We start from the raw sequence: 23,791 nt of genomic DNA, 5'->3' as shown, positions 1-23,791 counted from the left end.
TTCAAGATTGGCTTACGGAGTTTCAAAGCACTACATGACCAGGGCCCAAGGTACCTGAAGCAGCTTCTGATCCCATAGTGCCCCATTCGATTTCTGCAATCTGTAGATGGACTTTTAGCAGTACCAGGAATCAGGGCCGGTTCTTGCTGTGGTTGCACCCCGGGCAAAACTATAGGGGCGTGGCTTCACACGGGGGCGTGGTCAGTTACGCCCCCATATATGCCCCCTGTAGCGCTGCTGGAAGAGAATAAAAAAAAAAAAAAGTATACATACTATCTCCGTTTCTGAACCAGACCGCTGCAGACAGCCGCCGGCGCTGCTCCTCTCCTCGGATCAGCATAGACACTAGAGGTCAATTATGACCCCTAGCGTCTGTGCAACAATGTCATCGCGTACCGCACAGCAAAGGTCCCCTCCACGAAGGGAAACTAGACACGTAGCGTCTGGTTCCCTTCAGAGTGGGGGGCACAGCGGCAGGGGGGCACAGTAGCGGATCTTGCCACGGTGCGGCGCCCTCCAGAAGGCGGCGCCCCGGGCAAAAGTCCTGCTTACCCGTGGCAAGATCCGCTACTGCCTAGAATCTCCCGTAATTCATCTGGGGGTCGAGCTTTTAGTCATGCGGCTCCGACTCTATGGAACACACTTCTCCGCACAGTGTGAGAGGCCCCAACTATAGAATCCTTCAAAAGTAAACTCAAGACTTTCCTGATTACTCAAGCATTCCATAATGTCCCTTTATTATCTACATGCTTCTGTATTTTATGAAAAGCTGTTCTGTACTTCATTATTTTCTGTACTATATTATACTATGTATCTGTTTAGCGCCTTGAGTCCTATTGGAGAAAGAACGCTATATAAGTAAATTATTATTATTACTGTTACGGGACTGGTCCTGTATTGGGAATGAGAACAGCTAATCTGCAGAGACGAGTGGTGAAAACAGTACAAGTTGGGAGATATTTTCAGAAGAGTGAAATGTTTGTTGGTGCAATTTACTTTAAATGTTTTGTATTTTATTCAATATAAAATAGTAAAAGTATTTTTAAATATGTTACATAAAGTACAGGAAGCCAGCGTGGGGAAGAGCAGAGTAGAACATCAGTAGAAAACTGCTATGGAGAAAGAGTCTAGGTACTGCATTCAGAATGACTTGTAGGGGAAGGGGTGATGGTCTGATTTAGGGGAAGAGAACAAACTACAAGGACAGTGCTGTATAAATGGGTGGTCTTCAGTATGCCGAATGTCGGGATCCCGGCGCACAGTATACCGGCGCCGGAATCCCGACACCCGGCATACCGACAGCTATTCTCACTCGTTGGGGTCCACGACCCCCCTGGAGGGAGAATAAAATAGTGTCGCGCACCACCGTGCCTGCAGCGTGACGAGCGCAGCAAGCCCGCAAGGGGCTCCTTTGTGCTCGCCACGCTGCCGGTATGCCGGCGGTCGGGCTTCCGGCGCTGGTATGCTGGTCGCCGGGAGCCCGAGCGCCGGCATACCGTACTACACCCGTATAAATAGATGTTCTGAGCCTAAACACAACTGAATATGATTATCAGATTTTACAGTCTCATGGAATTGCCTTAAACTTCAGGGATTGTATTCATTTGTTGGAGGAAGAGCAGTAAGGAGGTAATTGCTGCTGATAGAGTGCATGAATTAAAGTTTTGAAGTGTCTTATGCGAGGTGTGTGCATATTCTGGAAATGTGATCACTAACAATATCATTCAGTGAGGTCACCCCGCCACCCCCCAGAACATGCAGTTTCAGACGATATAGTCAGAATTGACCTGCATGTACAGATGACAGTAGACCTAGTCAAGCAATCACTTATCACCGCTTTATAACTTCGTTATGCCTTCTCCAGGCGTAATACATCTGCCCCCTTGTTCTTTCCATGTTATATTTCATGTGTGTGAAACATTGGAAATACCTCATTTGTTTCTGTACTTAAAATATTGTATTCTTTATCCAATCTGCATTTTCCTACACGCTGTTTGCAACATTATCACATACTCTGTGAGTTTGAGCGCTGTGACTAAATAAAGACCAACTTTGCATGTGAAAACATTCAGATATATCATTTACTAGCAGATACACACTCACACCATCCCTGGGGTTCACTACGATCTGCCGGCGGTCGGGCTCCCAGCGACCAGCATACCGGCGCCGGGAGCACGACCGCCGGCTTACCGACAGTGTGGCGAGCGCAAATGAGCCCCTTGGGCTACGCGCGCCACGCTATTTTATTCTCCCTCCAGGGGGGTCGTGGACCCCCACGAGGGAGAATAAGTGTCGGTATGCCGGCTGTCGGGATCCCGGCGCCGGTATACTGTGCGCCGGGATCCCAAGAGCCGGCATACTGAACACCACCCCATCCCAGAGGTGAGTACAGGTAGCACACAGGCCTATATTATAATGGACTTCATGCACTGTACGGGATCCGGTCTGAAGGTCGACACTGTCTAGGTCAACAGTCACTAGGTCGACAGGGTTGGAAGGTCGACAGGGTTTCTAGGTCGACAGGTCAAAAGGTCGACATGAGGTTTAAAAAAAAAAAAAAACTTTTTTTGAACTTTTTCATACTTAAAGATCCACGTGGACTACGATTGGAACGGTAATCTGTGTGAAGCGTAGCGAGGCACCTTACCCGAAGCCATGCGAGGGGACACTGTGCACTAATTGGGGTTCCCGGTCACTTTACAAAGAAAATTACACCAAAAAAAACCCACCTCATGTCGACCTTTTGACCTGTCGACCTAGCACATGTCAACCTAGTGACTGTCAACCTATAGTGGTCGACCTAACATTGTCGACCTAGACACTGTCGATCTAATGATGCACACCCTAGAGCAATTTTATGTTGTCTATTTAGTTCATAAATGTAGTGGTTTTCATTTGCAGTGGTTGTCATTATAGAAGTGGTTATCTTAGTGTGGGATTTAGTTTCAGCTGTCTGTAATGGATTGAGGAAGTCAAGTTCTGTCTTTTTACTTTAAAAACAAAAATTCCCTTTTGCTTTTATACATTTTGAATATGTCTTAAGTCTTCATCCCTGCTGTAGAAAGATACTACTATTACTAAGAGTAATTCAATATTGCTGGCGTTTTATGCAAATTCTTAGCTCTTCTGTTGGTTGTAATATCAAACAGTAGCTGTTAATCAACAAGTATCATTCTCTGTACTGCAGGAGAGGCAGGTATGTCTCTGTGCCTGGGCTTGTACAGGGATATAACCCAACCACCAAGTGCTTATGTGACAATGTTTGTCTGTGCTTCTGTGTGTGCAGTATGCGAGGGAGGGTATGAGCTACAGTGTCTGTCTCCATTTGAAAGCATGAGCGCTTTGATGGATATTGATCCTATCTTGCCCTCCTCCTCCTGTCCTCCTCCTTACAGCAGGAGGTGACACAAAGCTTTTATGTGATCAGGTTACTGGATCATTACAGGCTACTACCACCTCCTTTCTTGCTGCTTCAATGGCAGGAAACTCCAGATAAATCAAGGAATTTTATTACTGCAACTGTTACTTAAGGAAACAATGATTTTACATAAAAAAAATTTTAGGTACATTTATACTTGGAAATTTGTTGTGAAATCATGATCTGATTCAGTTCAGGTTTGTTTACAGGTATTTAAGATTTGTATGTAAGCCAAAATGGGGCACTCCTAGATGATGACATTTTAGGGATCCAAAACTTCCTTGTTTTTTTCCCTTACAGCTAAGGTAGGGAAATAAGAAGTTAGCTGGTTCTGTATAAAAAAAAAAAAAATAATGATGTTCAAATGGGATTTTGCAGTTTGTTACCTTTTATTCTCTATTATTCATGTGTCTGCTGTGATCTTGTTGGGTAAAATTAGTGTGGTTCAACAATATGTAAAATATAACTAAGGCGAAAATATTTGAAGTGTGAATAAATAATTTTCACGTACCTTGGTACGGGGTTGCGATGAGAATGGGGAAGGGGGTCTGTGCCGATGACTGGGCTGCCTATAACAGAGTAATGGCGCGTTGTCATGTAGGCCGGGTTCTGTGACCATGTGTTGACAGAATTGCAGGCTATCAAGAGAAGTGCAATTGTAAATAAGCCTGTTTCCAGGCGTATCTTTTGCAACTAGTATTAGTGGCCAGTGATGGATTCCTATGTACTGTATGTGGGCCAGTCCTTTTTGATACAGATGAACTGAATTCATGATTTATTTATTTTTTTTCACATGTATCCAATTCCATTATAAATTACTTGTCCTAAAAATGTGACCTATGTCTGCAACATTCAGTAGTGGCACAATACTGTGTCTCAAATTTGCTTTTTAACAAAGCTGTATTGGAATAATGTATTTTACTGGCATACATTGGTATAATACAATGGGGGGTTTACCGGCCCCTTAACTAGAAAATTGTATGAACGTGGACTATTTAACTCTAAAACCCAATCTTCTACCCCTTTCACACATACAACTTAATCCCGTTTTTTCCATGTGAACGCGCATCAACCCGGGATTTCTGCATGTGTGAAAGGACACAACCCGGTACTAAAGGTGTGTACACACGGTGAGAGAAATCTGTAAGATTTTGACTATATAGTCAAAATCTTAAGGAAAGTTAATGCATATCTCAAGGTGTTAGGCAGCTTGCAATACCGATTTGATCCTGATGCGCACTCCCGCGGGGTCGGTATCGTAAGGTTAGATAGACTGTGCAGGCAAGGCAATCTTGACTGTGTAGTGTACTACAGGTTGAGTATCCAATATCCAAAATGCTTGGGACCAGAAGTATTTTGGATATCGGATTTTTCCATATTTTGGAATAATTGCATACCATAATGACACAGAATGTATTTCTGTTTCATATACACCTTATACACACAGCCTGAAGGTAATTTTAGCCAATATTTTTAATAACTGTGCATTAATCAAAGTTTGTGTACATACACACAGTTCATTTATTTTTCATATACACCTTATACACACAGCCGGAAAGTCATTTAATACAATATTTTTTAATAACTTTGTGTATTAAACAAAGTTTGTGTACATTGAGCCATCAGAAAACAAAGGTTTCACTATCTCACTCCAAAAATTCCGTATTTCGGAATATTCCGTATTTCAGAATATTTGGATATGGGATACTCAACCTGTATAGTCAAAATTGGCACTTAGTCAAAATCGTACATAGACAAAATCGAAAGGACAAATAGTCAAAATCTGTGCTATCCGGGCTATGGGGGAGTTCAAGGGGAATCGCGTAGCCAAAATCGGGCAAAGCAAGGATCTCACCGTGTGTACACACCTTAAGTCCCAGGTCTACGAAGACACGGGAATTGGCTAGCTTGCTAGATCTGGCAAATTCCCGGGTTGCATGTCTGAAAGTAGCATCACTAGAAAGAATCATTGTAGTGACCAGTTTTTAGTGCACATGTTCTGTTCTAGAAAAGTCGGCAGCAAATGCCTTTCCCTTTCTCTGTCTAGTGCCCATGCTTAAATCATAAAGCAATTTAGCTCTTGGTGGGGCTGTATTGTAGACAAAAGAACCTATGACTTCTTAAAATCTATATATTCTCAGTAAGTTGCTTGGAGGAATACATATGCAAGAAAGGAAGTAATGCATGACTGGATGGATAGCACTTGGTGAATTTTAGTGTCAAATGGAAACAATTTTTGATCTCGCCTTATTTACAGCGGTTTATAGCAAGCCTGTAGTATGAAGTTCCAAGCGACCCTAAAACAGGTTGAGTATCCCTTATCCAAAATGCTTGGGACCAGAGGTATTTTGGATATGGGATTTTTCCGTATTTTGGAATAATTACATACCATAATGAGATATCATGGTGATGGGACCTAAATCTAAGCACAGAATACATTTGTTTCATATACACCTTATACACACAGCCTGAAGGTAATTTTAGCCAATATTTTTTATAACTTTGTGCATTAAACAAAATGTGTGTACATTCACACAATTCATTTATGTTTCATATACACATTATACACACAGCCTGAAGGTCATTTAATACAATATTTTTAATAACTGTGTATTAAACAAAATTTGTGTACATTGAGCCATCAAAAAACAAAGGTTTCACTATCTCACTCTCACTCAAAAAAGTCCGTATTTCGGAATATTCCGTATTTCGGAATATTTGGATATGGGATACTCAACCTGTAATAGGATTTTGTTTTTATTTTTGTAGTGCAGGAGTAAACCAACAGTTTAAGTTAAACAAATTGCTGTAATCGAAACAAAACATAAATACATTTTAAAAATGACCCAAGGGCACAAATTTTAATATTTCAGACCTGAGCTTACGGTTCCAGGGCCTAATGATGATGGTCCTGTACAAGGTGCGTAGTTTGATCTTTGAAGCATTAGGCTTATGTGAATGCCATACCTTTTTCTTCCCCATTACAGAGTGATCTCAAATTAACATGGCCACTTTTAAAAACAGATTGCGTGTCATGCTGGACTTAAGCAAGATAAAGTAAAAACATGTTGGTTATGTCAGGCTACCATCATTACATGGGTCAGCCTGTTGTATAAATGAATTTAACATTGTTTTTTCTTCATTAGATAATAAAGGGTTGAAACAGTGACATCTGCAGGCTGCAGAAATGAAGTAAACGGCCATTTAAAAACTTGTTTAAAGTGATTGTTCATATTTAGACAATTTTACCACCTCTTTACTATCTGAAAGCCAGAATGTGGCATCAGTTTTTCAGTTTTGACTAGTAATTTTTTTAATAATGCCCCCTGCAAAATTGACAATGTGGGTGGCGGGAGAAAACATACACACATTTTCTGACTGCAAGATGTCAAAATGATCTAAATACTCCCAAATAAATATTTAAATGTGTCTGCATTATAGAAGTACCTGTAATTACATTTGCGGGATAACTTTATCATTTGCTGATGATGTCTAAAAGTATATTTATTTAATGAACAATTTCTTATATAGCGCAGCATATTCTGTTGTGCTTTACAGTTGGAAACAACAGTGATACGACAAGCTGGATAATAACAGACAGACATAGAGGTAGGAAGTCTCTGCTCGCAAGCTTGCATGCTGTAGAATATTAGGAAGGATACACAAGGATAGGCGCTATCTATAGCATGGGGGTCCCACCAGATTGCAGAGACTGTCCTGATGGGATGTAATTAGATATGAATGCTTCTGAAGGTTATGTGGGTGGTTCAGGAATTTGATAGGCTTGCCTGAAGAGGTGAGTTTTCAGGGAACACTTGAAAGTTTGGAGGCTACAGGAGATTGTTATTGTGCGTGGGAGGGCATTCCATAGGGTGAGTGCTGCCCGAAGAAAGTCCTGCATTGGATGACACCTAGACTGAGCTTGTGGGGTAGGGTAGATTGTCGAGTTGTCAACAGTTATGAAGATATCAGGTTGGTAACTACTCTTGGCTGGCGGGAATATAATTTATTCTGTTTTGGAAATGTTGAGTCTGAGGTGGCGAGATGACATCCAAGCTGAAATGGCAAAAGGAAATCATTGACATAGACCAATACAGATGGTGACAAATCTGGGGAGGATCGATAGATTTTAGTATCATCAGTGTACAAATGATACTGAAATCCAAAGGAACTGATTAGTTTACCAAGAGATGTGGTATAGATAGAGAAAAGCAGAGGACCCAAGACTGAGCCTTGCGGTACTCCAACTGAAAGAGGTAGAGAAGAGGAGGTGGAATCAAAGAAGTGAACACTGAAAGAGCGATTAGATAGGTAGGATGAGAACCAAGAAAGGGCTATGTCCTGAAGACCTAGGGATTGTAGTGTTTGTATGAGAAGAGAGTGGTTAACAGTGTCAAAAGCAGCAGAAAGATCTAAAAGAATAAGAAGTGCGTAATGACGTTTCGATCTAGTAATGACCAGATAATTCACTACTTTATTCAGTGCTGTCTCTGTGGAGGGTTGGGAACAAAAGCCTAAATGAAGTGGGTCCAATAAGTTGTGGAAGTTATGAGTGTGTAAGGCGAGTGTAGGCAAGTCTCTCAAGTAGCTTGGAGGGGCATGGGAGCAGAGAGATGGGATTGTAGTTAGAGAGAGCGTTTGGGTCAGAATTTTTTTTTTTTTTTTTTCAGAATGGGAGTATTCATTTGCATGCTTGAACAGAGTAGGAAAGATACCAGTAGAGAGAGAGAGATTACAGATTTTAATTAACGTTGGGATAAGCACAGGAAACCGCATTTTACTGACTTGTGAGGGTATATGATCAAGAGGAGAGGTAGTAGAGTAGCAGGGTGAGAAGAGTGTTGATACTTCAGCTTCATTTGAGGAATCAAATGAAGAGAAGGTGCCAGAGGGTTCTGGTAGGGAATTGAGCAGGACACTGGCTGAGGAAGACTATAATATTTAATCTCGTATTTTATCAATCTTGTCCTTGAAGTAAGAAGCAAGATCTTGTGCACTGATAGTAGCTAGTGGGAGGTAGGGGGTGAGGGTAATGAAGTTATTCAAATGTATTAAAAAGTCGCTTGGGGTTGGTGGCATAAGAAGAGATGAGAGATTGGAATATGTTATGATATGAGTGGTAGGTGGTCTTATATGTGAGGAAGTCACTTGGGTTCTGAGTTTTACTCCACTGACGTTCTACCTTACGTGACAATTTTTGTAGATATCTTGTTAATTTAGAATGCCACGGTTGGCATCTAAGCCTATGTGGAGTGTGACGGGTAGCTGGAGACACTTCATTAAGGGCTCTCTCGAGTCTGGTTCAGGTGTGATACAGCAGTCTCAGGAGAGGTAAATGTAGAAATTGGTGAGAGCAGTTGTTGAAAATTAATAGTGTTAGTATTTCTGCGGGTTAGAGGAGGCTTGCTTGGTTTTAGTGTCAGAGTTTGGAATAATGGAAGAGTTTGAGAAAGTGATAAGGTTGTGATCAGAGAGAGGGAAAGGAGTGTTAATGAATTAATAAACTGAGCAGAGCCTGATGAATACAAGATCAAGGCCCTCCTGATGAGTAGAGGAGTCAGACCATTGGGTGAGGCCAAGAGAAGAGTTTAAAGGCATGAAGAGATTGTGGACTGTCAATAGCGATTTTGAAATCACCCATGATGATGGTGGAGATGTCAGAGGATAAGAAATGTGGAAGGCAGGCAGCAAAATAGTCTAGAAATTGTTTGGGTTGCCAGGTGGACGATAGATAGCTGCAACACGCAGAGGGAAAGGGTTGAATGTGAGTGATGGAACCTGTGGTAGAACTTTGTATGTGAAAAATTGGGACAGTAATATTCCAAACCCACCTCCTGTACTGTTACCAATCCTGGAGGTGTTTGTGCAGTGGAGACCACCGTGTTGCAGGGAAGGTTGGTCTGATTGTGAGAGCCATGTTTCTGTTATTGCCAGCAGGTTGAAGTTGTCTGAGATGAAGAGGCCGGGGATTGATGTTAACTTGTTACAAACAGAGCGTGCATTCCTGAAGGGACATTTTAGTGACTTGGAGGGTGATCGGAAACGTGATATTTATGAGGTTAGTTGGATTTCTATCTTATTTTGAATCAACGGAGTGTGAGTGGGGCAAGTGTTTGGGGCCTGGATTTGGTGATATGTCACCAGCTAATAAAAGCAGAAGAGAAAGATAAATATCAATGGAGGGGTGGGTTGCAGGGTGTATGTAGGATGAGAAAAAATTGGTGAGAATTCCATGAATTGAAATGAGAAATAGTAGTTTGGTGAACATGCTGTGGTAGTTTGTGAATTAAATTTTGGTTTAAGTGGTTTAGGAATAGTTTTGTTTACCTTTTTCTTGAGGTTTGTTCAACTGGTTTTTTTTAACTGTTCAGATAGCGCACTTCGTTAATCCACACTTCGGTAAATCTATGCTAGCTGCACCCCCAGGTAGCTATTTTGTTGTTGTGCAAGCTTCCTGATGGACTGACCAAGTTTACAGTTATGTACAAGGTGTCACATGGCAAACTATTTATTGTGTATTCTTGTCAGCGCATTGCAAGTGGACAGAATTATGTCGTATTCAGAAGACCGTTACACTTGTATAGGAGCCATACGTAACTTATAACAAGCTGGCAAAGGGTTGATCTGCTTGAAACCAGAAGTACCTTTAGGTACAGTATTCTAGTGAGCTCCTTGGTTTTGTCAACGCTGACATTACTTAATTTCCTGTTACTTAGTACAGTCTTTCAACAGAATTTTTACTGAAATAGTTTATTTGCACTGCAGTGAGAATTATATATCTGACGAGTATTATAGTGAATGTATCATTTATGTAGTGGCAACCAGAAACTTGGCTCTGTATATTGTATATGCAAGACTTCAATATGGTCTTCAAAGCTATTCATCATTAGTAACGTGACTGTATTGGTCACTGTAATATGGGAGTGTGTTATTCCCTGCTATCATTTTATTGACTGACAACAACCGAAAATCCAGATTGCCTGAAGGTACCTTTGACAAAGCTGTCCCTTGTGACAGCGAAACGCATAAGTCCTTATCACCTTGGACCTTTGGACATTCATGTGATATCCAGACATTTGGACTGTGGACCTACAAGCCTGGGACTTTGCATCATCACCACAACAGAGGTTTTTGGTAACCCTTCATATTGAGCATTGGAGCCCGTCCTGGAAGAACCATCGCCAGGGGATCTACTCACTGCCACCTTCTGAAAGTGGTAACTATTTCCGAATAGACCGTCCCATCAAAAGACAGGCTAATTGTTTAAGGCTGTCCACCTACCACTGGATCATGTCCCTTTAGTCCGATTGTTATACTAGAAACTGTTTTTTTATGCTCCATTTTTATGATTTACTGCCTAATAGGTTTATTTGTTCAAAAATATATATACTTTTTAATAAACCTTTTTTTTATCATTTTTCTCTTACGTCTTACAGGATGCTGGGGTCCACATTAGTACCATGGGGTATAGACGGGTCCACCAGGAGCCATTGGCGCTGTAAGAGTTTGAGAGAGTAGGCTGGCTCCTCCTACTATGCCCCTCCTACCAGACTCAGTTTAGAAAATGTGCCCGGAAGAGCCGGTCACAGTTAGGGGAGCTCTACAGAGCTTCTTTAGAAAAAGTTTTTTTTTTAGTTTGTTTTTTTACAGGGAGGCTGCGGGGTCTGAGCCACTATCTCCGCTGACAGGACACTGAGCTCCTGAGGGGATCGATCGTTCCCCGCCACAGGGGATCGCTCACCCCAACAGCATGCCGCCACCTCCTTACAAAGCCAGAAGATTGGTGGCGAGTGAGTCACCGACCCCCCTAGCAAGCGGGGGGCCAGTGTGAAGATTGCGGCAACAGGGTATGGAGCACAGTACTAACTGCGCTCCGGGGCTCAGCGGTACATAGTGCGGCGCTGTGAGGGGCGCCCTGAGCCAGCGCCTACACCCTACACTGGTCACACAGCCTGTCGGGGTCCCGGGATCTCTGCCAGCATAATTCCTCAGGCCAGTATAATCCTATGAAAGGAGGGAAGACAGCGCCATTTTGGGGGCGGAGCTTCTCAGAGCGGACCCAGCAGCGTTCTGCGCCATTTTCCTGCCTGCACAAGAACAACTCCAGCTATCTCTCATGGTGCCAGGGGGTTGTAGAGGGGGGGGGGGGGCTGTATAACCTATTAAGGTGCACAGTCAGCGCTGGTTGGGGGTCTCCCTTTACTTATAGAGCGCTATGTGTGAGTTGGCTCCAATCTCTGTCACTATCCAGCATGCGTATTCTACGGCAGGATTGCCATGTCCTACGTCTGTTAAAGCCCACTCTACTCGTAAGGTGGGTTGTTCCTGGGCGGCTGCCTGGGGTGTCTCGACTTTATAGCTTTGCCGAGAGGCTACTTGGTCTGGGTCGAACACGTTTGCAAAGTTCTACAAGTTCGATACTTTGGCCTCTGAGGACCTGAAGTTTGGTCAATCAGTTCTGCAAAAGCCTCCGCGCTCTCCCTCCCGTTCTGGGAGCTTTGGTACATCCCTATGGTACTAATGTGGATCCCAGCATCCTCTAGGACGTAAGAGAAAATAGGATTTTGGTTACATACCGGTAAATCCATTTCTCGTAGTCCGTAGAGGATGCTGGGCGCCCGCCCAGCGCTTCGTTTTCTTGCTATCGTTATTTGGTTCAGTACAACTTCGTTTTAGTTGAGTCTGAATTGTTACTCAGTAAGTAATGTTTCTGCGGTTGCTGCATTTCAGGCTAGTTAGCTTGATGTGCCTTGTATGTGTGAGCTGGTGTGAATCTCGCCACTATCTGTGTAAAATCCTTCTCTCGAAAATGTCTGTCTCCTCGGGCACAGTTTCTAGACTGAGTCTGGTAGGAGGGGCATAGAGGGAGGAGCCAGCCCATTCTCTTAAACTCTTAAAGTGCCAATGGCTCCTGGTGGACCCGTCTATACCCCATGGTACTAATGTGGACCCCAGCATCCTCTACGGACTACGAGAAAAGGATTTACCGGTAGGCAACCAAAATCCTATTTTTTATGCCCACCTGTCTGCTTATGTGAATGTGATAGCACTGTTTGCTTTTGTTTTTGTTTGCCTGAACGTATATATTATATGTGTATGTCTTCCAATACACTGAGGTGTGTTCATCTGTATTACCATGTTCAGACAAAAGCTGGGGTTTTCAACCCTGCTTTTCCTGGGTTTTTGAATACAGATTGAACACTGGGCACACCTCCTACACCCTTTTCACACTACAGCTTGGACCAGGGTTATTCCCAGGTTGACCCGTTTTCACGCTCAACCCATATTGGCCGTGCAAATCAGTGTAGTCCTCAGAAGTGAACGTCACAGGCTGATGAGTCATGAGTCGGCAATCCTGTTCCACCAATCTGCTCCATTTAAGCACGACCTCGGTCGCAGCCTTTCAGACAGCAGGAAAAACCTGGGAATAACCCTGGTACCCGCCAAGGTTGAGGCCCTGGCTATTTGGACCCGGGCAGATACTTTCTCACAGAGAAAGGATACGGGTTGACCCAGCTTGCCTCGGCAAATTCCCAGGTCAAATTCTCTGTCTGAAAGGGGTTTAAGAGTCCATGGTTGAAATGTGTCATGGTCTCGCCTCAGCAGGTGCGGGTGGGCCGGGACTTACCAGTCCGGGTGCTCTGGCGGGCTCCCTCCGGCGGGGGAGCGGGCTGATGGCGCTGTTCGAGGTGCACAAGCAGGCCTGCTCAGGCCTGTGTGAGGAAGCAAGAGAGAGGCAGGCTGGGTGTAGTGTCACCGTCTTGGATTCTGGCAAAGGTGTGTTTTGCCCTTCCTTCTCTCAAGAAGAGGTTCTGGCTGCAGCAACCAATGGGATCCATGCTACAGGTATAAAGCTGGGAGACCAGGAAGCAGAATTTGCCAATGCAACGTCCTTCACAGCCTAGTCTGTGGCAACAGTTATCTGTGCTCTGCAGCAGCATCCATGCAGCACTTGTCTGAAACTAGCTCCCAGCTTTTGGCTGCATCATAACCAGAATCGGTCTTGCTAAATCCTATTCCAGCCTCGGTACCCTCAAGTACTCTGCAGCCTACCCTGCCTCCGAGCCTCAGTCCAAAGTTACCTAAAACCCCGGGGTCCTCGGTGAGCCTCGGATTACGGGAACCAGATTTTTCCCACCTCCAGTAGCCATATTGAACTTTCCATGTTGAATTGGGACAATACTCTAATCTGGAACTACTGTTCATTGCTCCATTACTAAATAACATCCACGCGAAAGTCCTTCATTCGTCCCGCACGTCTTTTGTTCAAAGACCCTGGGACTCCACAGTCTCCTGAGCTGATTCCGGATCCACAAATTTCCCAGAACGTGATAAAATGCATCTGGTAACAGGGACTGTTGCTCTCTCTAAAAAAAATCATAATAAATGATGCAGTGTACTTGTATTATTACCTTGCAATTCTATGGAACAGTTATGTACTTCCATGGTTCCCTTATGTACTGACAAACTTCTCTTCATACAGAAAAATGTTACTTCTTTTGATTGCATAATCCTATTCGTTGTGGAGCAACAGAGCACAGTGCATAACAAGCTTCCATATCTGTGTGCCCTCAGCCTGTTACAGTGTGTCAGGATTTTATAGGATAACCATTATTACAATAAAACCAGATTAATGATGGATGTGTCAGGCATGCTGGGACTTGTCACCTGAAAATATAAAATCTTCCACAATGTTTAATTAGGGGATACATTACATGTCACAAAATGATCCCTTTTAGCAGATTGATTTTATGAGGTCTGAAACTGTAACCTTAAAGGGGAGGAAAATTCCTGGTTACAGTAGAAATGTGAAAGATGGGCCATATAGTGTTTTCTGTAGAGTGCTTGTTTATGCACAATCGGTGTTTACAGGACTCCTCACAGACTCATTTACACCAATCTGCTTTTTTAAAAACATTTTCTGCAGCGGGGTACACTGGTATTCCACAGGAAATAACATCAGGGTGTAGAGTTGGATCTTGATCCGAGGCACCATCTGGCTAAAGCTTTGACTGCACTGCACCGCCTCCAGACACTGGGGCTCAGTTTGTAAATTGCAGGCAGCTAACAGGAGGGGCTGCGCTAGGCAGCCCTGAAAAGAGCTTTTTTAAAAGACTTCAAGGGCCGCAGCACTTTCTATGTCATTCTGACATGCTGTGCTTCAGCTTCATCACCTCCCTCAGTGGAGCTGCATATTCCCGCGGCCTGGTTCCCAGGTACTTGCAGCGGGGACGCACCGGTTTCTAGGCACACCACTGCTGCTGCTCTCCTGGATCGCGTGGCTGCATGACAGGAAGGAGGTAAGAGGGTCCCCCAGGTGGGACCCGCCGGTAAATCGCGATCCAGTCGCGGTCCCAGGAGACGGATTGTGGTCTGTTGTAGATGGGGGGCGGGGGGGAGGCTGTGTAAAATCTGTGTAGTCTATTTAGGTACACAGATGGCGATGGTAGTTTTATTTGTTCTACCTCAGTAAGCGCTGTGTGTGGTTTGGCTCCAATCTCTGTGTCTTTCTCTGCCATACTTGGGGGGGGGGGGGAGGCGGTGACTGACAATTCCCTGTGTATGTGGGTGTTCAATACCTTCCATAGCCATGTCTAGGGACTCTGTGTCATATGCTGCTGAAGTGGTTTCCTCTCAGGAGGAATCCATTTCATGTACACAGAAATGAAATCACGGTGCTGAGCGAGCGTCTAAATACCCTAAGCGGGGCACAGTCGCTAACCGGAGACTGAATCCCCTGGTTAGCGACAGAATCCTCAGTGCACAGACACTAACCGGAGACTATATCCCCAGGCTAGCGACAGAATCCTCAGTACACAGATGCTTACCGGGGACTCAATTCCCCGGCTAGCGACGAAATCCTCAGACCAGTATATAAAAGGTGCACGGGAAGACACGCCATCTTCGGAGGGTGGGGCTTCTTCTCAGTTCGGACCCAGCAGAGTTCAGCGCCATTTTCCTGTCTGCACCACAGACTGCAGACAGTGATGGGGACATGCTGGGGGGGGCGGCACCCCTTGCAGGGGGTGCGGCTCATGTTTGAGAACATTAGAGATATGTTAAATATTGCTGACATGTCTTCTGAGCAGGTTGAGGAGGCTTACTTCACTGACAATAAGACAGCCTCGCTAACCTTCCCTGCGTCTAAAGTATTAAACGCTATTGGAAACATCCTGTGTGTAAGGATTCCAGATCCCCAAGAGGGTTCTGGTTACTTTCCCCTTCTCTGAGGAGGATAGAAACAATTGGGAAAACCCACCCATAGTTGACGCTTCTGTGTCCAGACTGTCAAAGAGAAGATGGTTTTACCTGTCCCGGGATCTGCCGCATTGAAAGAACCGGCTGATCGCAAGATTGACCCTACGCTCAAATCCATATACACTGCTTCAGGAGTGGCGTTAAGGCCCCACTATTGCCTGTGCATGGATTTCTAAAGCTATAGTAAAGTGTCCTGGCACGTTACTTTTATCCGTTGTAACCAATTTCACAGGATTCTTCGGGATTTGCGGTGGAATCCATGAAAGACCTGGGTTCGATGGCTGCAGGAATATCTGCCATGTTTGTCTCAACTTGTAGAGGACTCTGGCTGCGCCAATGGTCTGCCGACACGGAATCCAGGAGAGGTATGGATACCCTACCTTACACAGGTCAGGCTCTCTTTGGGGAAGCGTTGGATACGTAGATTTCCACGGCTACAGCGGGTAAATCTCAGTTTCTTCCTTCAGCTGCACCTGCCACGAAGAAACCCTTTTCTTCATCTGCATCACAGTCCTTTCGGACTGCCGGGCCAAGAAAGGCCGAACCATCCAAAATCTTCTTTGGGGTAGGTCGTCCAAAATCCAAGAAACCTGCTGCTGCAGGTTCCCAGGAACAGAAACCTGCTTCAGATACGCTTCAGTCCTCAGCATGACGGTGGACCACGCGGCCGGGAAGTGGGGCCGGTGGGGACGAGACTCTGACATTTCAACCACATCTGGGTGTCGTCCGGCCTGGAACCCTGGGTGCAAGATATTGTGTCCCAGGGGTACAGGCTGGAATTTTAAGATCTCCCTCCCCACCGATTCTTCAAATCTGGCTTGTCAGCTTTGCTGTCAGACAGGGCTATCCTGTAGGAAGCCATCTAGAACTTGGTGGAGGCACAGGTTATTGTACCGGTCCCACCCCATATGTAAGACAAAGGTTACTATTGGTACCTTTTTGTGGTACCAAAACCGGATGGTTCGGTCAGACTCATTCTGAACTTAATATCGCTAAACCCCTTCCTGACGGAGTTCAAGTTTAAAATGGAGTCTCTAAAGGCGGTGATATCAGGTCTGGAAGCGTGGGTAATTCCTAGTATCCCTGGATATCAAGGATGCATACCTCCACATTCCGATTTGGCTGCCGCATTAAGCTTATCTTTGATTCGCACTATTGAACTGTCATTTCCAATTCCAGGCCCTGCCATTCGGCCTCTCCACAGCACCAAGGGTGTTCACCAAGGTTATGGCAGAGATGATGGTTATCCTCCGCAGATTGGGGTGTGAACATACCTCCATATCTGGATGATCTGCTGATAAAGGCATCGTCCATGGAGAAGCTGTTACAGTCCATTTGTTCTCAAGACTCAGAGAACACGGTTGGATCCTGAATCTTCCAGAATCACGTTTGGAACCAACCAGGAGGTTGTCCTTTATGGGAATGATCCTCGAAGTGCAGAGGGTGTTTCTTCCAGAAGAAAAAGCGTTGGTGATACAAACAATGGTCCGGGATGTCCTGAAGCCAGCCCGGGTGTCTGTTCATCAGTGCATTCGCCTTCTGGGGAAGATGGTGACCTCTTACGAGACTCTGCAGTATGGGAGTTTTCATGCTCGGTCCTTCCAGCTGGATCTCCTGGACAAGTGGTTGGGATCTCATCTACATATGCATCAGAGGATATGTCTGTTGGCAAAGGTCAGGATTTCACTCCTCTGGTGGCTACAATTACCTCATCTTCTGGAGGGCCGCAGGTTCGGGATTCAGGACTGGATCCTTCTGACCATGGATGCAAGTTTCCGGGGCTGGGGCGCAGTCACCCAAGGGGAAACCTTCCAAGGAAGGTGGTAAAGTCTGGAAGCCAACCTGCCAATAAACATTCTGGAACGAAGAGCCATCTACAACGGTCTTCTCCAAGCAGCCCATCTTCTAGGAAAACGGGCCATTCACGTGAAGTCGGGCAATGTAACGATAGTGACTTACTTAAACCGACAGGGCGGAACGAAGAGCAGAGCTGCAATGTCAGAGGTAGCAAGCATCGTCCTCTGGGCAGAAAGACACGCATTGGCGCTGTCAGCAATCTTCATTCCGGAGGTGTTCAAGGAGATAACAGATCTTTGGGGCGTACCCCAAATGGACATGATGACCTCTTGTCTCAACAAGAAGCTTCAGAGGTATTGTTCCAGGTCAAGGGACCAGCAAGCCGTGGCGGTGGACGCCCTAGTGACTCCGTGGGTGTTCCAGTTGGTGTACGTGTTTCCTCTACTCCTACAGGAGAACAAGGGTTCAGGCAATCCTCATCGCTTCGGACGTGCTGAGAAGGGCTTGGTACGCGGATCTTCTGGATCTACTGCTAGAAGAGCCGAGGACTCTTCCTCTTTGGGAGGACCTGCTGCAGCAGTTGCCGTTCGCTTATCAAGACTTACCTACGTTTGACGGCATGGAGGTTGAACGCCAGATATTAGCTCAGAAGGGCATTCCGAACAAGGTTATTCCTACCCTGATACAGGCTAGGAAAGGAGTAACGTCTAAACATTACCATCGTATTTGAAAAAAATATGTTTCTTGGAGTCCAAGAAGTTTCCTACGGTGGAGTTTAAACTGGGACAGTTTCTCCTCTTCCTGCAAGCAGATATGGATATGGGCCTGAGGTTGGGATCCGTAAAGGTCCAGAATTCATCCCTATCTATTTTCTTCCAGAAACAGTTGGCATCATACCTTTTTGACAGGGGTTCTGCACATCCAACCTCCCTTTGTGCCGCCTACGGCACCCTGGGATCTTAACGTGGTGCTGCAATTTATCCAATCGGATTGGTTCGAGCCTCTACAGGAGGTTGAGGTCAAGTTTCTCACATGGAAGGCTGTCACTTTGTTGGCCTTGGCTTCTGCTAGAAGTGTGTAGGAGCTGGGGGCTTTGTCTTGTAAGAGCCCCTACTTGGTCTTCCATGAAGATAGAGCTGAGCTCCGGACATGTCAGCAGTTCCTTCCGAAGGTTGTGTCGACATTTCATATCAACCAACCTATTGTGATGCCAATTGCTACTGACTCCTCAATTTCATCAATGTCCTTGGATGTGGTAAGGGCTCTGAAAATCTATGTGAAAAGGGCAGCTCGTCACAGTAAATCAGACTCTGTTTGTCCTGTATGATCCCAAGAAACTTGGGTGTCCTGCTTCTAAGCAGACAATAACTCGCTGGATCAGGTTCACTATCCAACATGATTGCCGTGGCCTACGTCTGTTAAGGCCCACTCTACTCGTAAGGTGGGTTCCTCCTGGGTGGCTGCCTGGGGTGTCTCGGCTTTTCAACTCTGCCGAGCAACTACTTGGTCGGGGTCGAACACGTTCGCAGAGTTCTACAAGCTCGATACTTTGGCCTCTGAGGACCTTAAGTTTGGTCAATTGATTCTGCAGGAGCCTCAGTGCTCTCCCTCCCATTCTGGGAGCTTTGGTACATCCCCATGGTACTAAGGTGGACCCCAGCATCCTCTAGGACGTAAGAGAAAATAGGATTTTAATTACCTACCGGTAAATCCTTTTCTCGTAGTCCGTAGAGGATGCTGGTCGCCCGCCCAGCGCTTCGTTATCCTGCAGTGTTTATTTAGTTCTGTACTGCTTAGTTTTTGGTAAGTATTGTTTCGTTGCTTGGTAAGTACTCCTGTTCAGCCGTTGCTGATGTTCCAAGCTAGTTAACTTGGGTTGCCTTGTGTGTGAGCTGGTGTGAATCTCGCCACTATCTGTGTAATCCTTCTCTCGAAGATGTACGTCTTCTCGGGCACTAGACTGCGTCTGATAGGAGGGGCATAGAGGGAGGAGCCAGCCCACATTCTCAAGCTCTTAAGGTGCCAATGGCTCCTAGTGGACCCGTTTATACCCCATGGTACTAATGTGGACCACAGCATCCTCTACGGACTACGAGAAAAGGATTTACTGGTAGGTAATTAAAATCCTATTTTTGCTATCACTATATTCTGTACCCTTAGGGGCTCAGTGCGTCAGGGTCTCATATAACATATAGTGTGCCGCAGGATATACTGTTTGGTATTTGTCACTGTGCGTTTCAGTCACCTCATACTGCTTAAATCTTCAGTTTGTGCTCTGCATTTACTGTCACATATCATAGGTTGGGGTTTTTTTTGCAGGTATTGTGTTTGTCTGGTTATATTGTACTCTTACGCCCTAAGGCTACATTCTCAATAATGTCTGCTATTCAGGGCGGGAAATCCACAGACAGTGCTGGCACCACGGATTTGAGTGAGAAAAAGGTTTCAGCCAAGGGTTCAGGTACTGGGTGCCCTGCACCTTCCAGTCAGTCTGCAGCACCTGTGGTAAATCAAGACCCACCTTGGGCTGCATTTTCATATATGATGACTACGCTTGTAACACGGCTTACGCCCCCTGTGGGACCTACTGTGCCATTACAGCCTCATATTGTCCCTGTAGTTAACCTGCCTTGGGCGGCTACTCTGTCTACCCAGTTACAACAATTAAATCAGTCTTTGGTTAGACAACAACCTACCCCTCGCCCTGCTTGAGCCAAGTGGTCATCTAAGTGGGCCATTTCTTCCTCACAAACCACTAATATTTCAGATGATTCTTCTGATGAAAGTGGGGATTATACTGATCCGTCAGACACTGATACAGTTGTTTTTGATGAGGAATCTACAACTCAAGTTGATGTTCCTGACCTAGTGGAGGCTATTAAGCTGATTCTCCAAATTGATGATGACATTAAGCCATCCAACCCCCCCCCCCTCCCCCCTGCTACGTCTAAGAAACCGGATAAGTTCAAACGTCAGAAGGTTACTAAAGTAGTTTTAGCACATTCTGACCTTTTAATTGACATACGTCTGGAATCCTGGTTATCTCCAGGAAATAAGCTTTCCCTGTCTAAAAAGATGCTAGCTCGTTATCCTATCCCTGCGTAGTTAAGGAACATGAGGGAAACTCCAGCGCCGGTGGACTCTCATGTCACCCGTCTTGTGGTGTCATCTACTTTACCTGTCACCACTGTCACCTCACTGAAGGAACTGACAGATAAGTGTGTGGAGGGATGCCTGAAGTCTATTTACACTCTTACCGGGGCTGTACATAGATGCACTATGGCTGCCTCTTGGGCGGCAAAAGGAATTGAAGCATGGTTTCAGGCAATTGAGGATGAGCTGCCTCAGGATTTTTCTGAAACTGCCAGACAATATCTGTTGTATATTACCACAGCCTCTCACTATATTCAGGAGGCGGCCTCTGATGCAGGGGTCATGACGGCCAAGGCATCTACTACGTCTATACTGGCTCGCTGGATTCTGTGATTAAGGTCCTGGAAAGTGGACCTGGACTCTAAAAAGACCTTGGAGGTGCTTCCTTTCAAGGGAGACATACTATTTGGGGAGGATCTAAACAAGATTGTGACTGACTTGGCGAAGGCCTAGTTTGCGTTTCTCCCTAGTACTAATCCTTCTGCTCCGAAGGCTAAGAGTACAACTTTTCGATCCTTTCGACCTCCAGGTAAAGCAAAAGGTCAGGTATACCCGAGACAGGTTTGTACTTCCAAAAACCACTAAGCCCAAATCTAAACAATCCTGGGCCGCACGCCAGCCTGCTTACAAACAAGACAAGCCTGCTGCATGATGGGACGGGCCTCCCCCTGGGATACCCCAGGGTGGGAGGCCGACGTCTGCATTTCGCTCAGGCCTGGTTAAAGATTACTTCAGATGCCTGGGTGTGGGAAGTTGTCCCTCACGGGTACGCAATCTCTTTCAAGCGACGTCCCCCTCACCAGTTCTGTTTAACGGTTATCCCCTCGGATCCGTTGAAAGCGCAAGCTCTACACCTGGTTGTACAATCCCTCCTGGAAACAGGAGTGGTGGTGCCGGTACCTCTGTCCCAGAGAGGCAGGGGTTACTATTCGACCCTGTTTCTTGTTCCGAAACCAAATGGGTCTTTCTGACCTATCCTCAACCTTGAATCATTGAACACGTTTGTGGGAGTGTCCAAATTCCGTATGGAATCCCTGCGCTCTATTGTGCTGGCAATGGAACCCGAGGACTATATGGTATCCCTGGACATACGGGATGTTTAACTGCACATACCTATTGCCATTATGCATCGGCAATATCTGCGGTTTGCTATTGGCAACCTTCATTTTCAATTCCAAGCTCTACCGTTGGACTGGCAACGGTACCGCGGATTTTCATCAAGGTCATGGCCGTGATGTCTTTCCTCCATCGTCGGGGAATCAGGATTCTGCCGTATCTGGACTACTTGCTGATTCTGGCAAACTCCCTCAGTCAACTGGAGATGTTAGTCCAACTCCTACAAGCCCACGGGTGGCTCTTCAATTGGAAGAATCCTCGCTGGTCCCTGCTCGGAGCATTGTGCACCTGGAGGCACTGCTGGACACACACAGCCAAAGGCTGTTTCTGTCTCCAGAGAAGGTCCTGAAACTTGAGGACAAGATCAGATGCTTCTTCTCTCGTCCGAGTGTGTCGGTACACTCGGCGATGCAAGTACTAGGCCTCATGGTGTCTGCTTTCGACATGGTAGTGTACGCTCAATTTCATTCCTGCCCTCTGCAGAGGATAATCCTTTCCATGTGGGACGGCCTGCCTCATCAGATCAGGTCTCAAATGATCTCCTTGACTTCGGAGGTCCGTTTGTCACTGAGCTGGTGGCTACAGGACCAACAATTGGGCCGTCCCTTCTGGATCTCCAACTGGTTCCTCCTGACAATGGACGCCAGTCTTCGAGGTTGGGGCGCGGTGTTGGAGCAACACTCTTTCCAGGGTCGGTGGACCAGGGAGGAATCTCTCCTACCGATAAACATTCTGGAATTGCGGGCAGTGTTCAATGCGTTGACACTGGCCCTGTCTCTGGTACAGAACAGGCCTGCAAGTGCAATCAGACAACGCCACCATGGTGGCATACATAAATCACCAGGGCGGCACTTGAAGCTGCATGGCAATGATTGAAATGTCAAAAATCTTCCAATGGGCGGAACGCCATCTACCAGCCATATCGGCTGTCTTCATTCCGGGAGTCCTCAACTGGGAAGTGGACTTCCTCAGTCGTCAGGACGTGCAGTCTTCATCCAGAAGTATTTCTCCTAGTGGACAAGTGGGGCCTACCAGATGTAGACCTGCTGGCATCTCGACACAATCATAAGGTTCCGGTCTTCAGAGCAAGGACAAGGGATCCTCAAGCAGCGATCGTGGACGCACTGGCGATTCCATGGAACTTTCAGCTGCCATACGTGTTCCCTCCGGTGTCACTCCTGCCCAGGGTAATACGGAAGTTCAAGCAAGAAAGAGAAATACTATTTCTAGTCGCTCCGGCGTGGCCCAGACGGCATTGGTTCTCAGACCTACAGTGTCTATCGATAGAGCATCCTCTTCTACTTGCTCAATTCCCAGACCTCCTCATTCAGGGCCCTTGTGTCTACCAGAACCTGGCCAGACTGGCTTTGACGGCGTGGCTCTTGAAGCTTCAATCCTGAGAGCAAAAGGATTCTCTGAGGCGGTCCTTCAAACTATATGGAAAGGCCGTAAACCAGCTTTGGCTCGGATTTATTATAGGGTCTGGAATTCTTACTTCACCTTGTGTGCTGCTAAGAATTATGATGCATATACTTTCAGAACTTTCTGGCTTTCCTACAACAAGGCCTAGACTTGGGCCTTCGTCTGCCCTCCCTCAAGGTCCATATATCTGCCTTGTCGGTGTGGTTTCAGAGAAATATTGCGTCTCTTCCTGATGTTCACACTTTCACTTAGGGAGGTTGAATCCGTATAACCACATGTCCCTCCTATTGCTCCATAGGATCTGTCGGTTGTTCTGAATGGCCTACAGGAGTCTCCATTTGAACCTCTTGAGTCTGTGGGTCTTAAATGCCTTACACTTAAGGTCGTATTTCTATTGGCTGTTGCTAGGAGGGTGTTGGACTTAGGCGATTTGTCCTGTCGTCCACCCTTTCTAATTTTTCACCGTGACCGGGCAGTTCTTCGAACTCGCCCAGGTTATTTGCCTAAGGTGGTGTCATCTTTTCACCTTAACCAGGAGATTGTGGTTCCGGCCTTCATCTCTTCTGGTTTATCCTCCAAAGAAAGATCTTTGGATGTGGTATGGGTTCTCCGTATTTATGTGGAAAG

The 23,791-nt window shown here is 45.8% G+C and overlaps 1 protein-coding gene across 7 annotated transcripts in view; it reads left to right on the top strand.

The window, feature by feature from the left end:
• The window catches only part of RPS6KA1 (ribosomal protein S6 kinase A1), a 324,800-nt gene that overhangs the window by 116,689 nt on the left and 184,320 nt on the right, over positions 1-23,791 (top strand). For 3 of the 7 annotated variants that reach the window (XM_063954719.1, XM_063954720.1, XM_063954717.1), the window contains exon 3: positions 9,353-9,476. The exons of 2 other annotated variants lie outside the window; for them this stretch is intronic. In XM_063954719.1, coding sequence (XP_063810789.1) covers positions 9,353-9,476 — 124 coding nt within the window. The remainder of the gene's footprint in view (positions 1-9,352; positions 9,477-23,791) is intronic. 2 more of the 7 variants (XM_063954721.1, XM_063954718.1) reach the window with 1 other exon arrangement.

Source organism: Pseudophryne corroboree, chromosome 2, assembly GCF_028390025.1.
Source record: "Pseudophryne corroboree isolate aPseCor3 chromosome 2, aPseCor3.hap2, whole genome shotgun sequence".
Lineage (NCBI taxonomy): Eukaryota > Metazoa > Chordata > Amphibia > Anura > Myobatrachidae > Pseudophryne > Pseudophryne corroboree.
The sequence above is the reverse complement of the archived record's forward strand: the minus strand, read 5'-3'. Positions and strand labels throughout refer to the sequence as shown.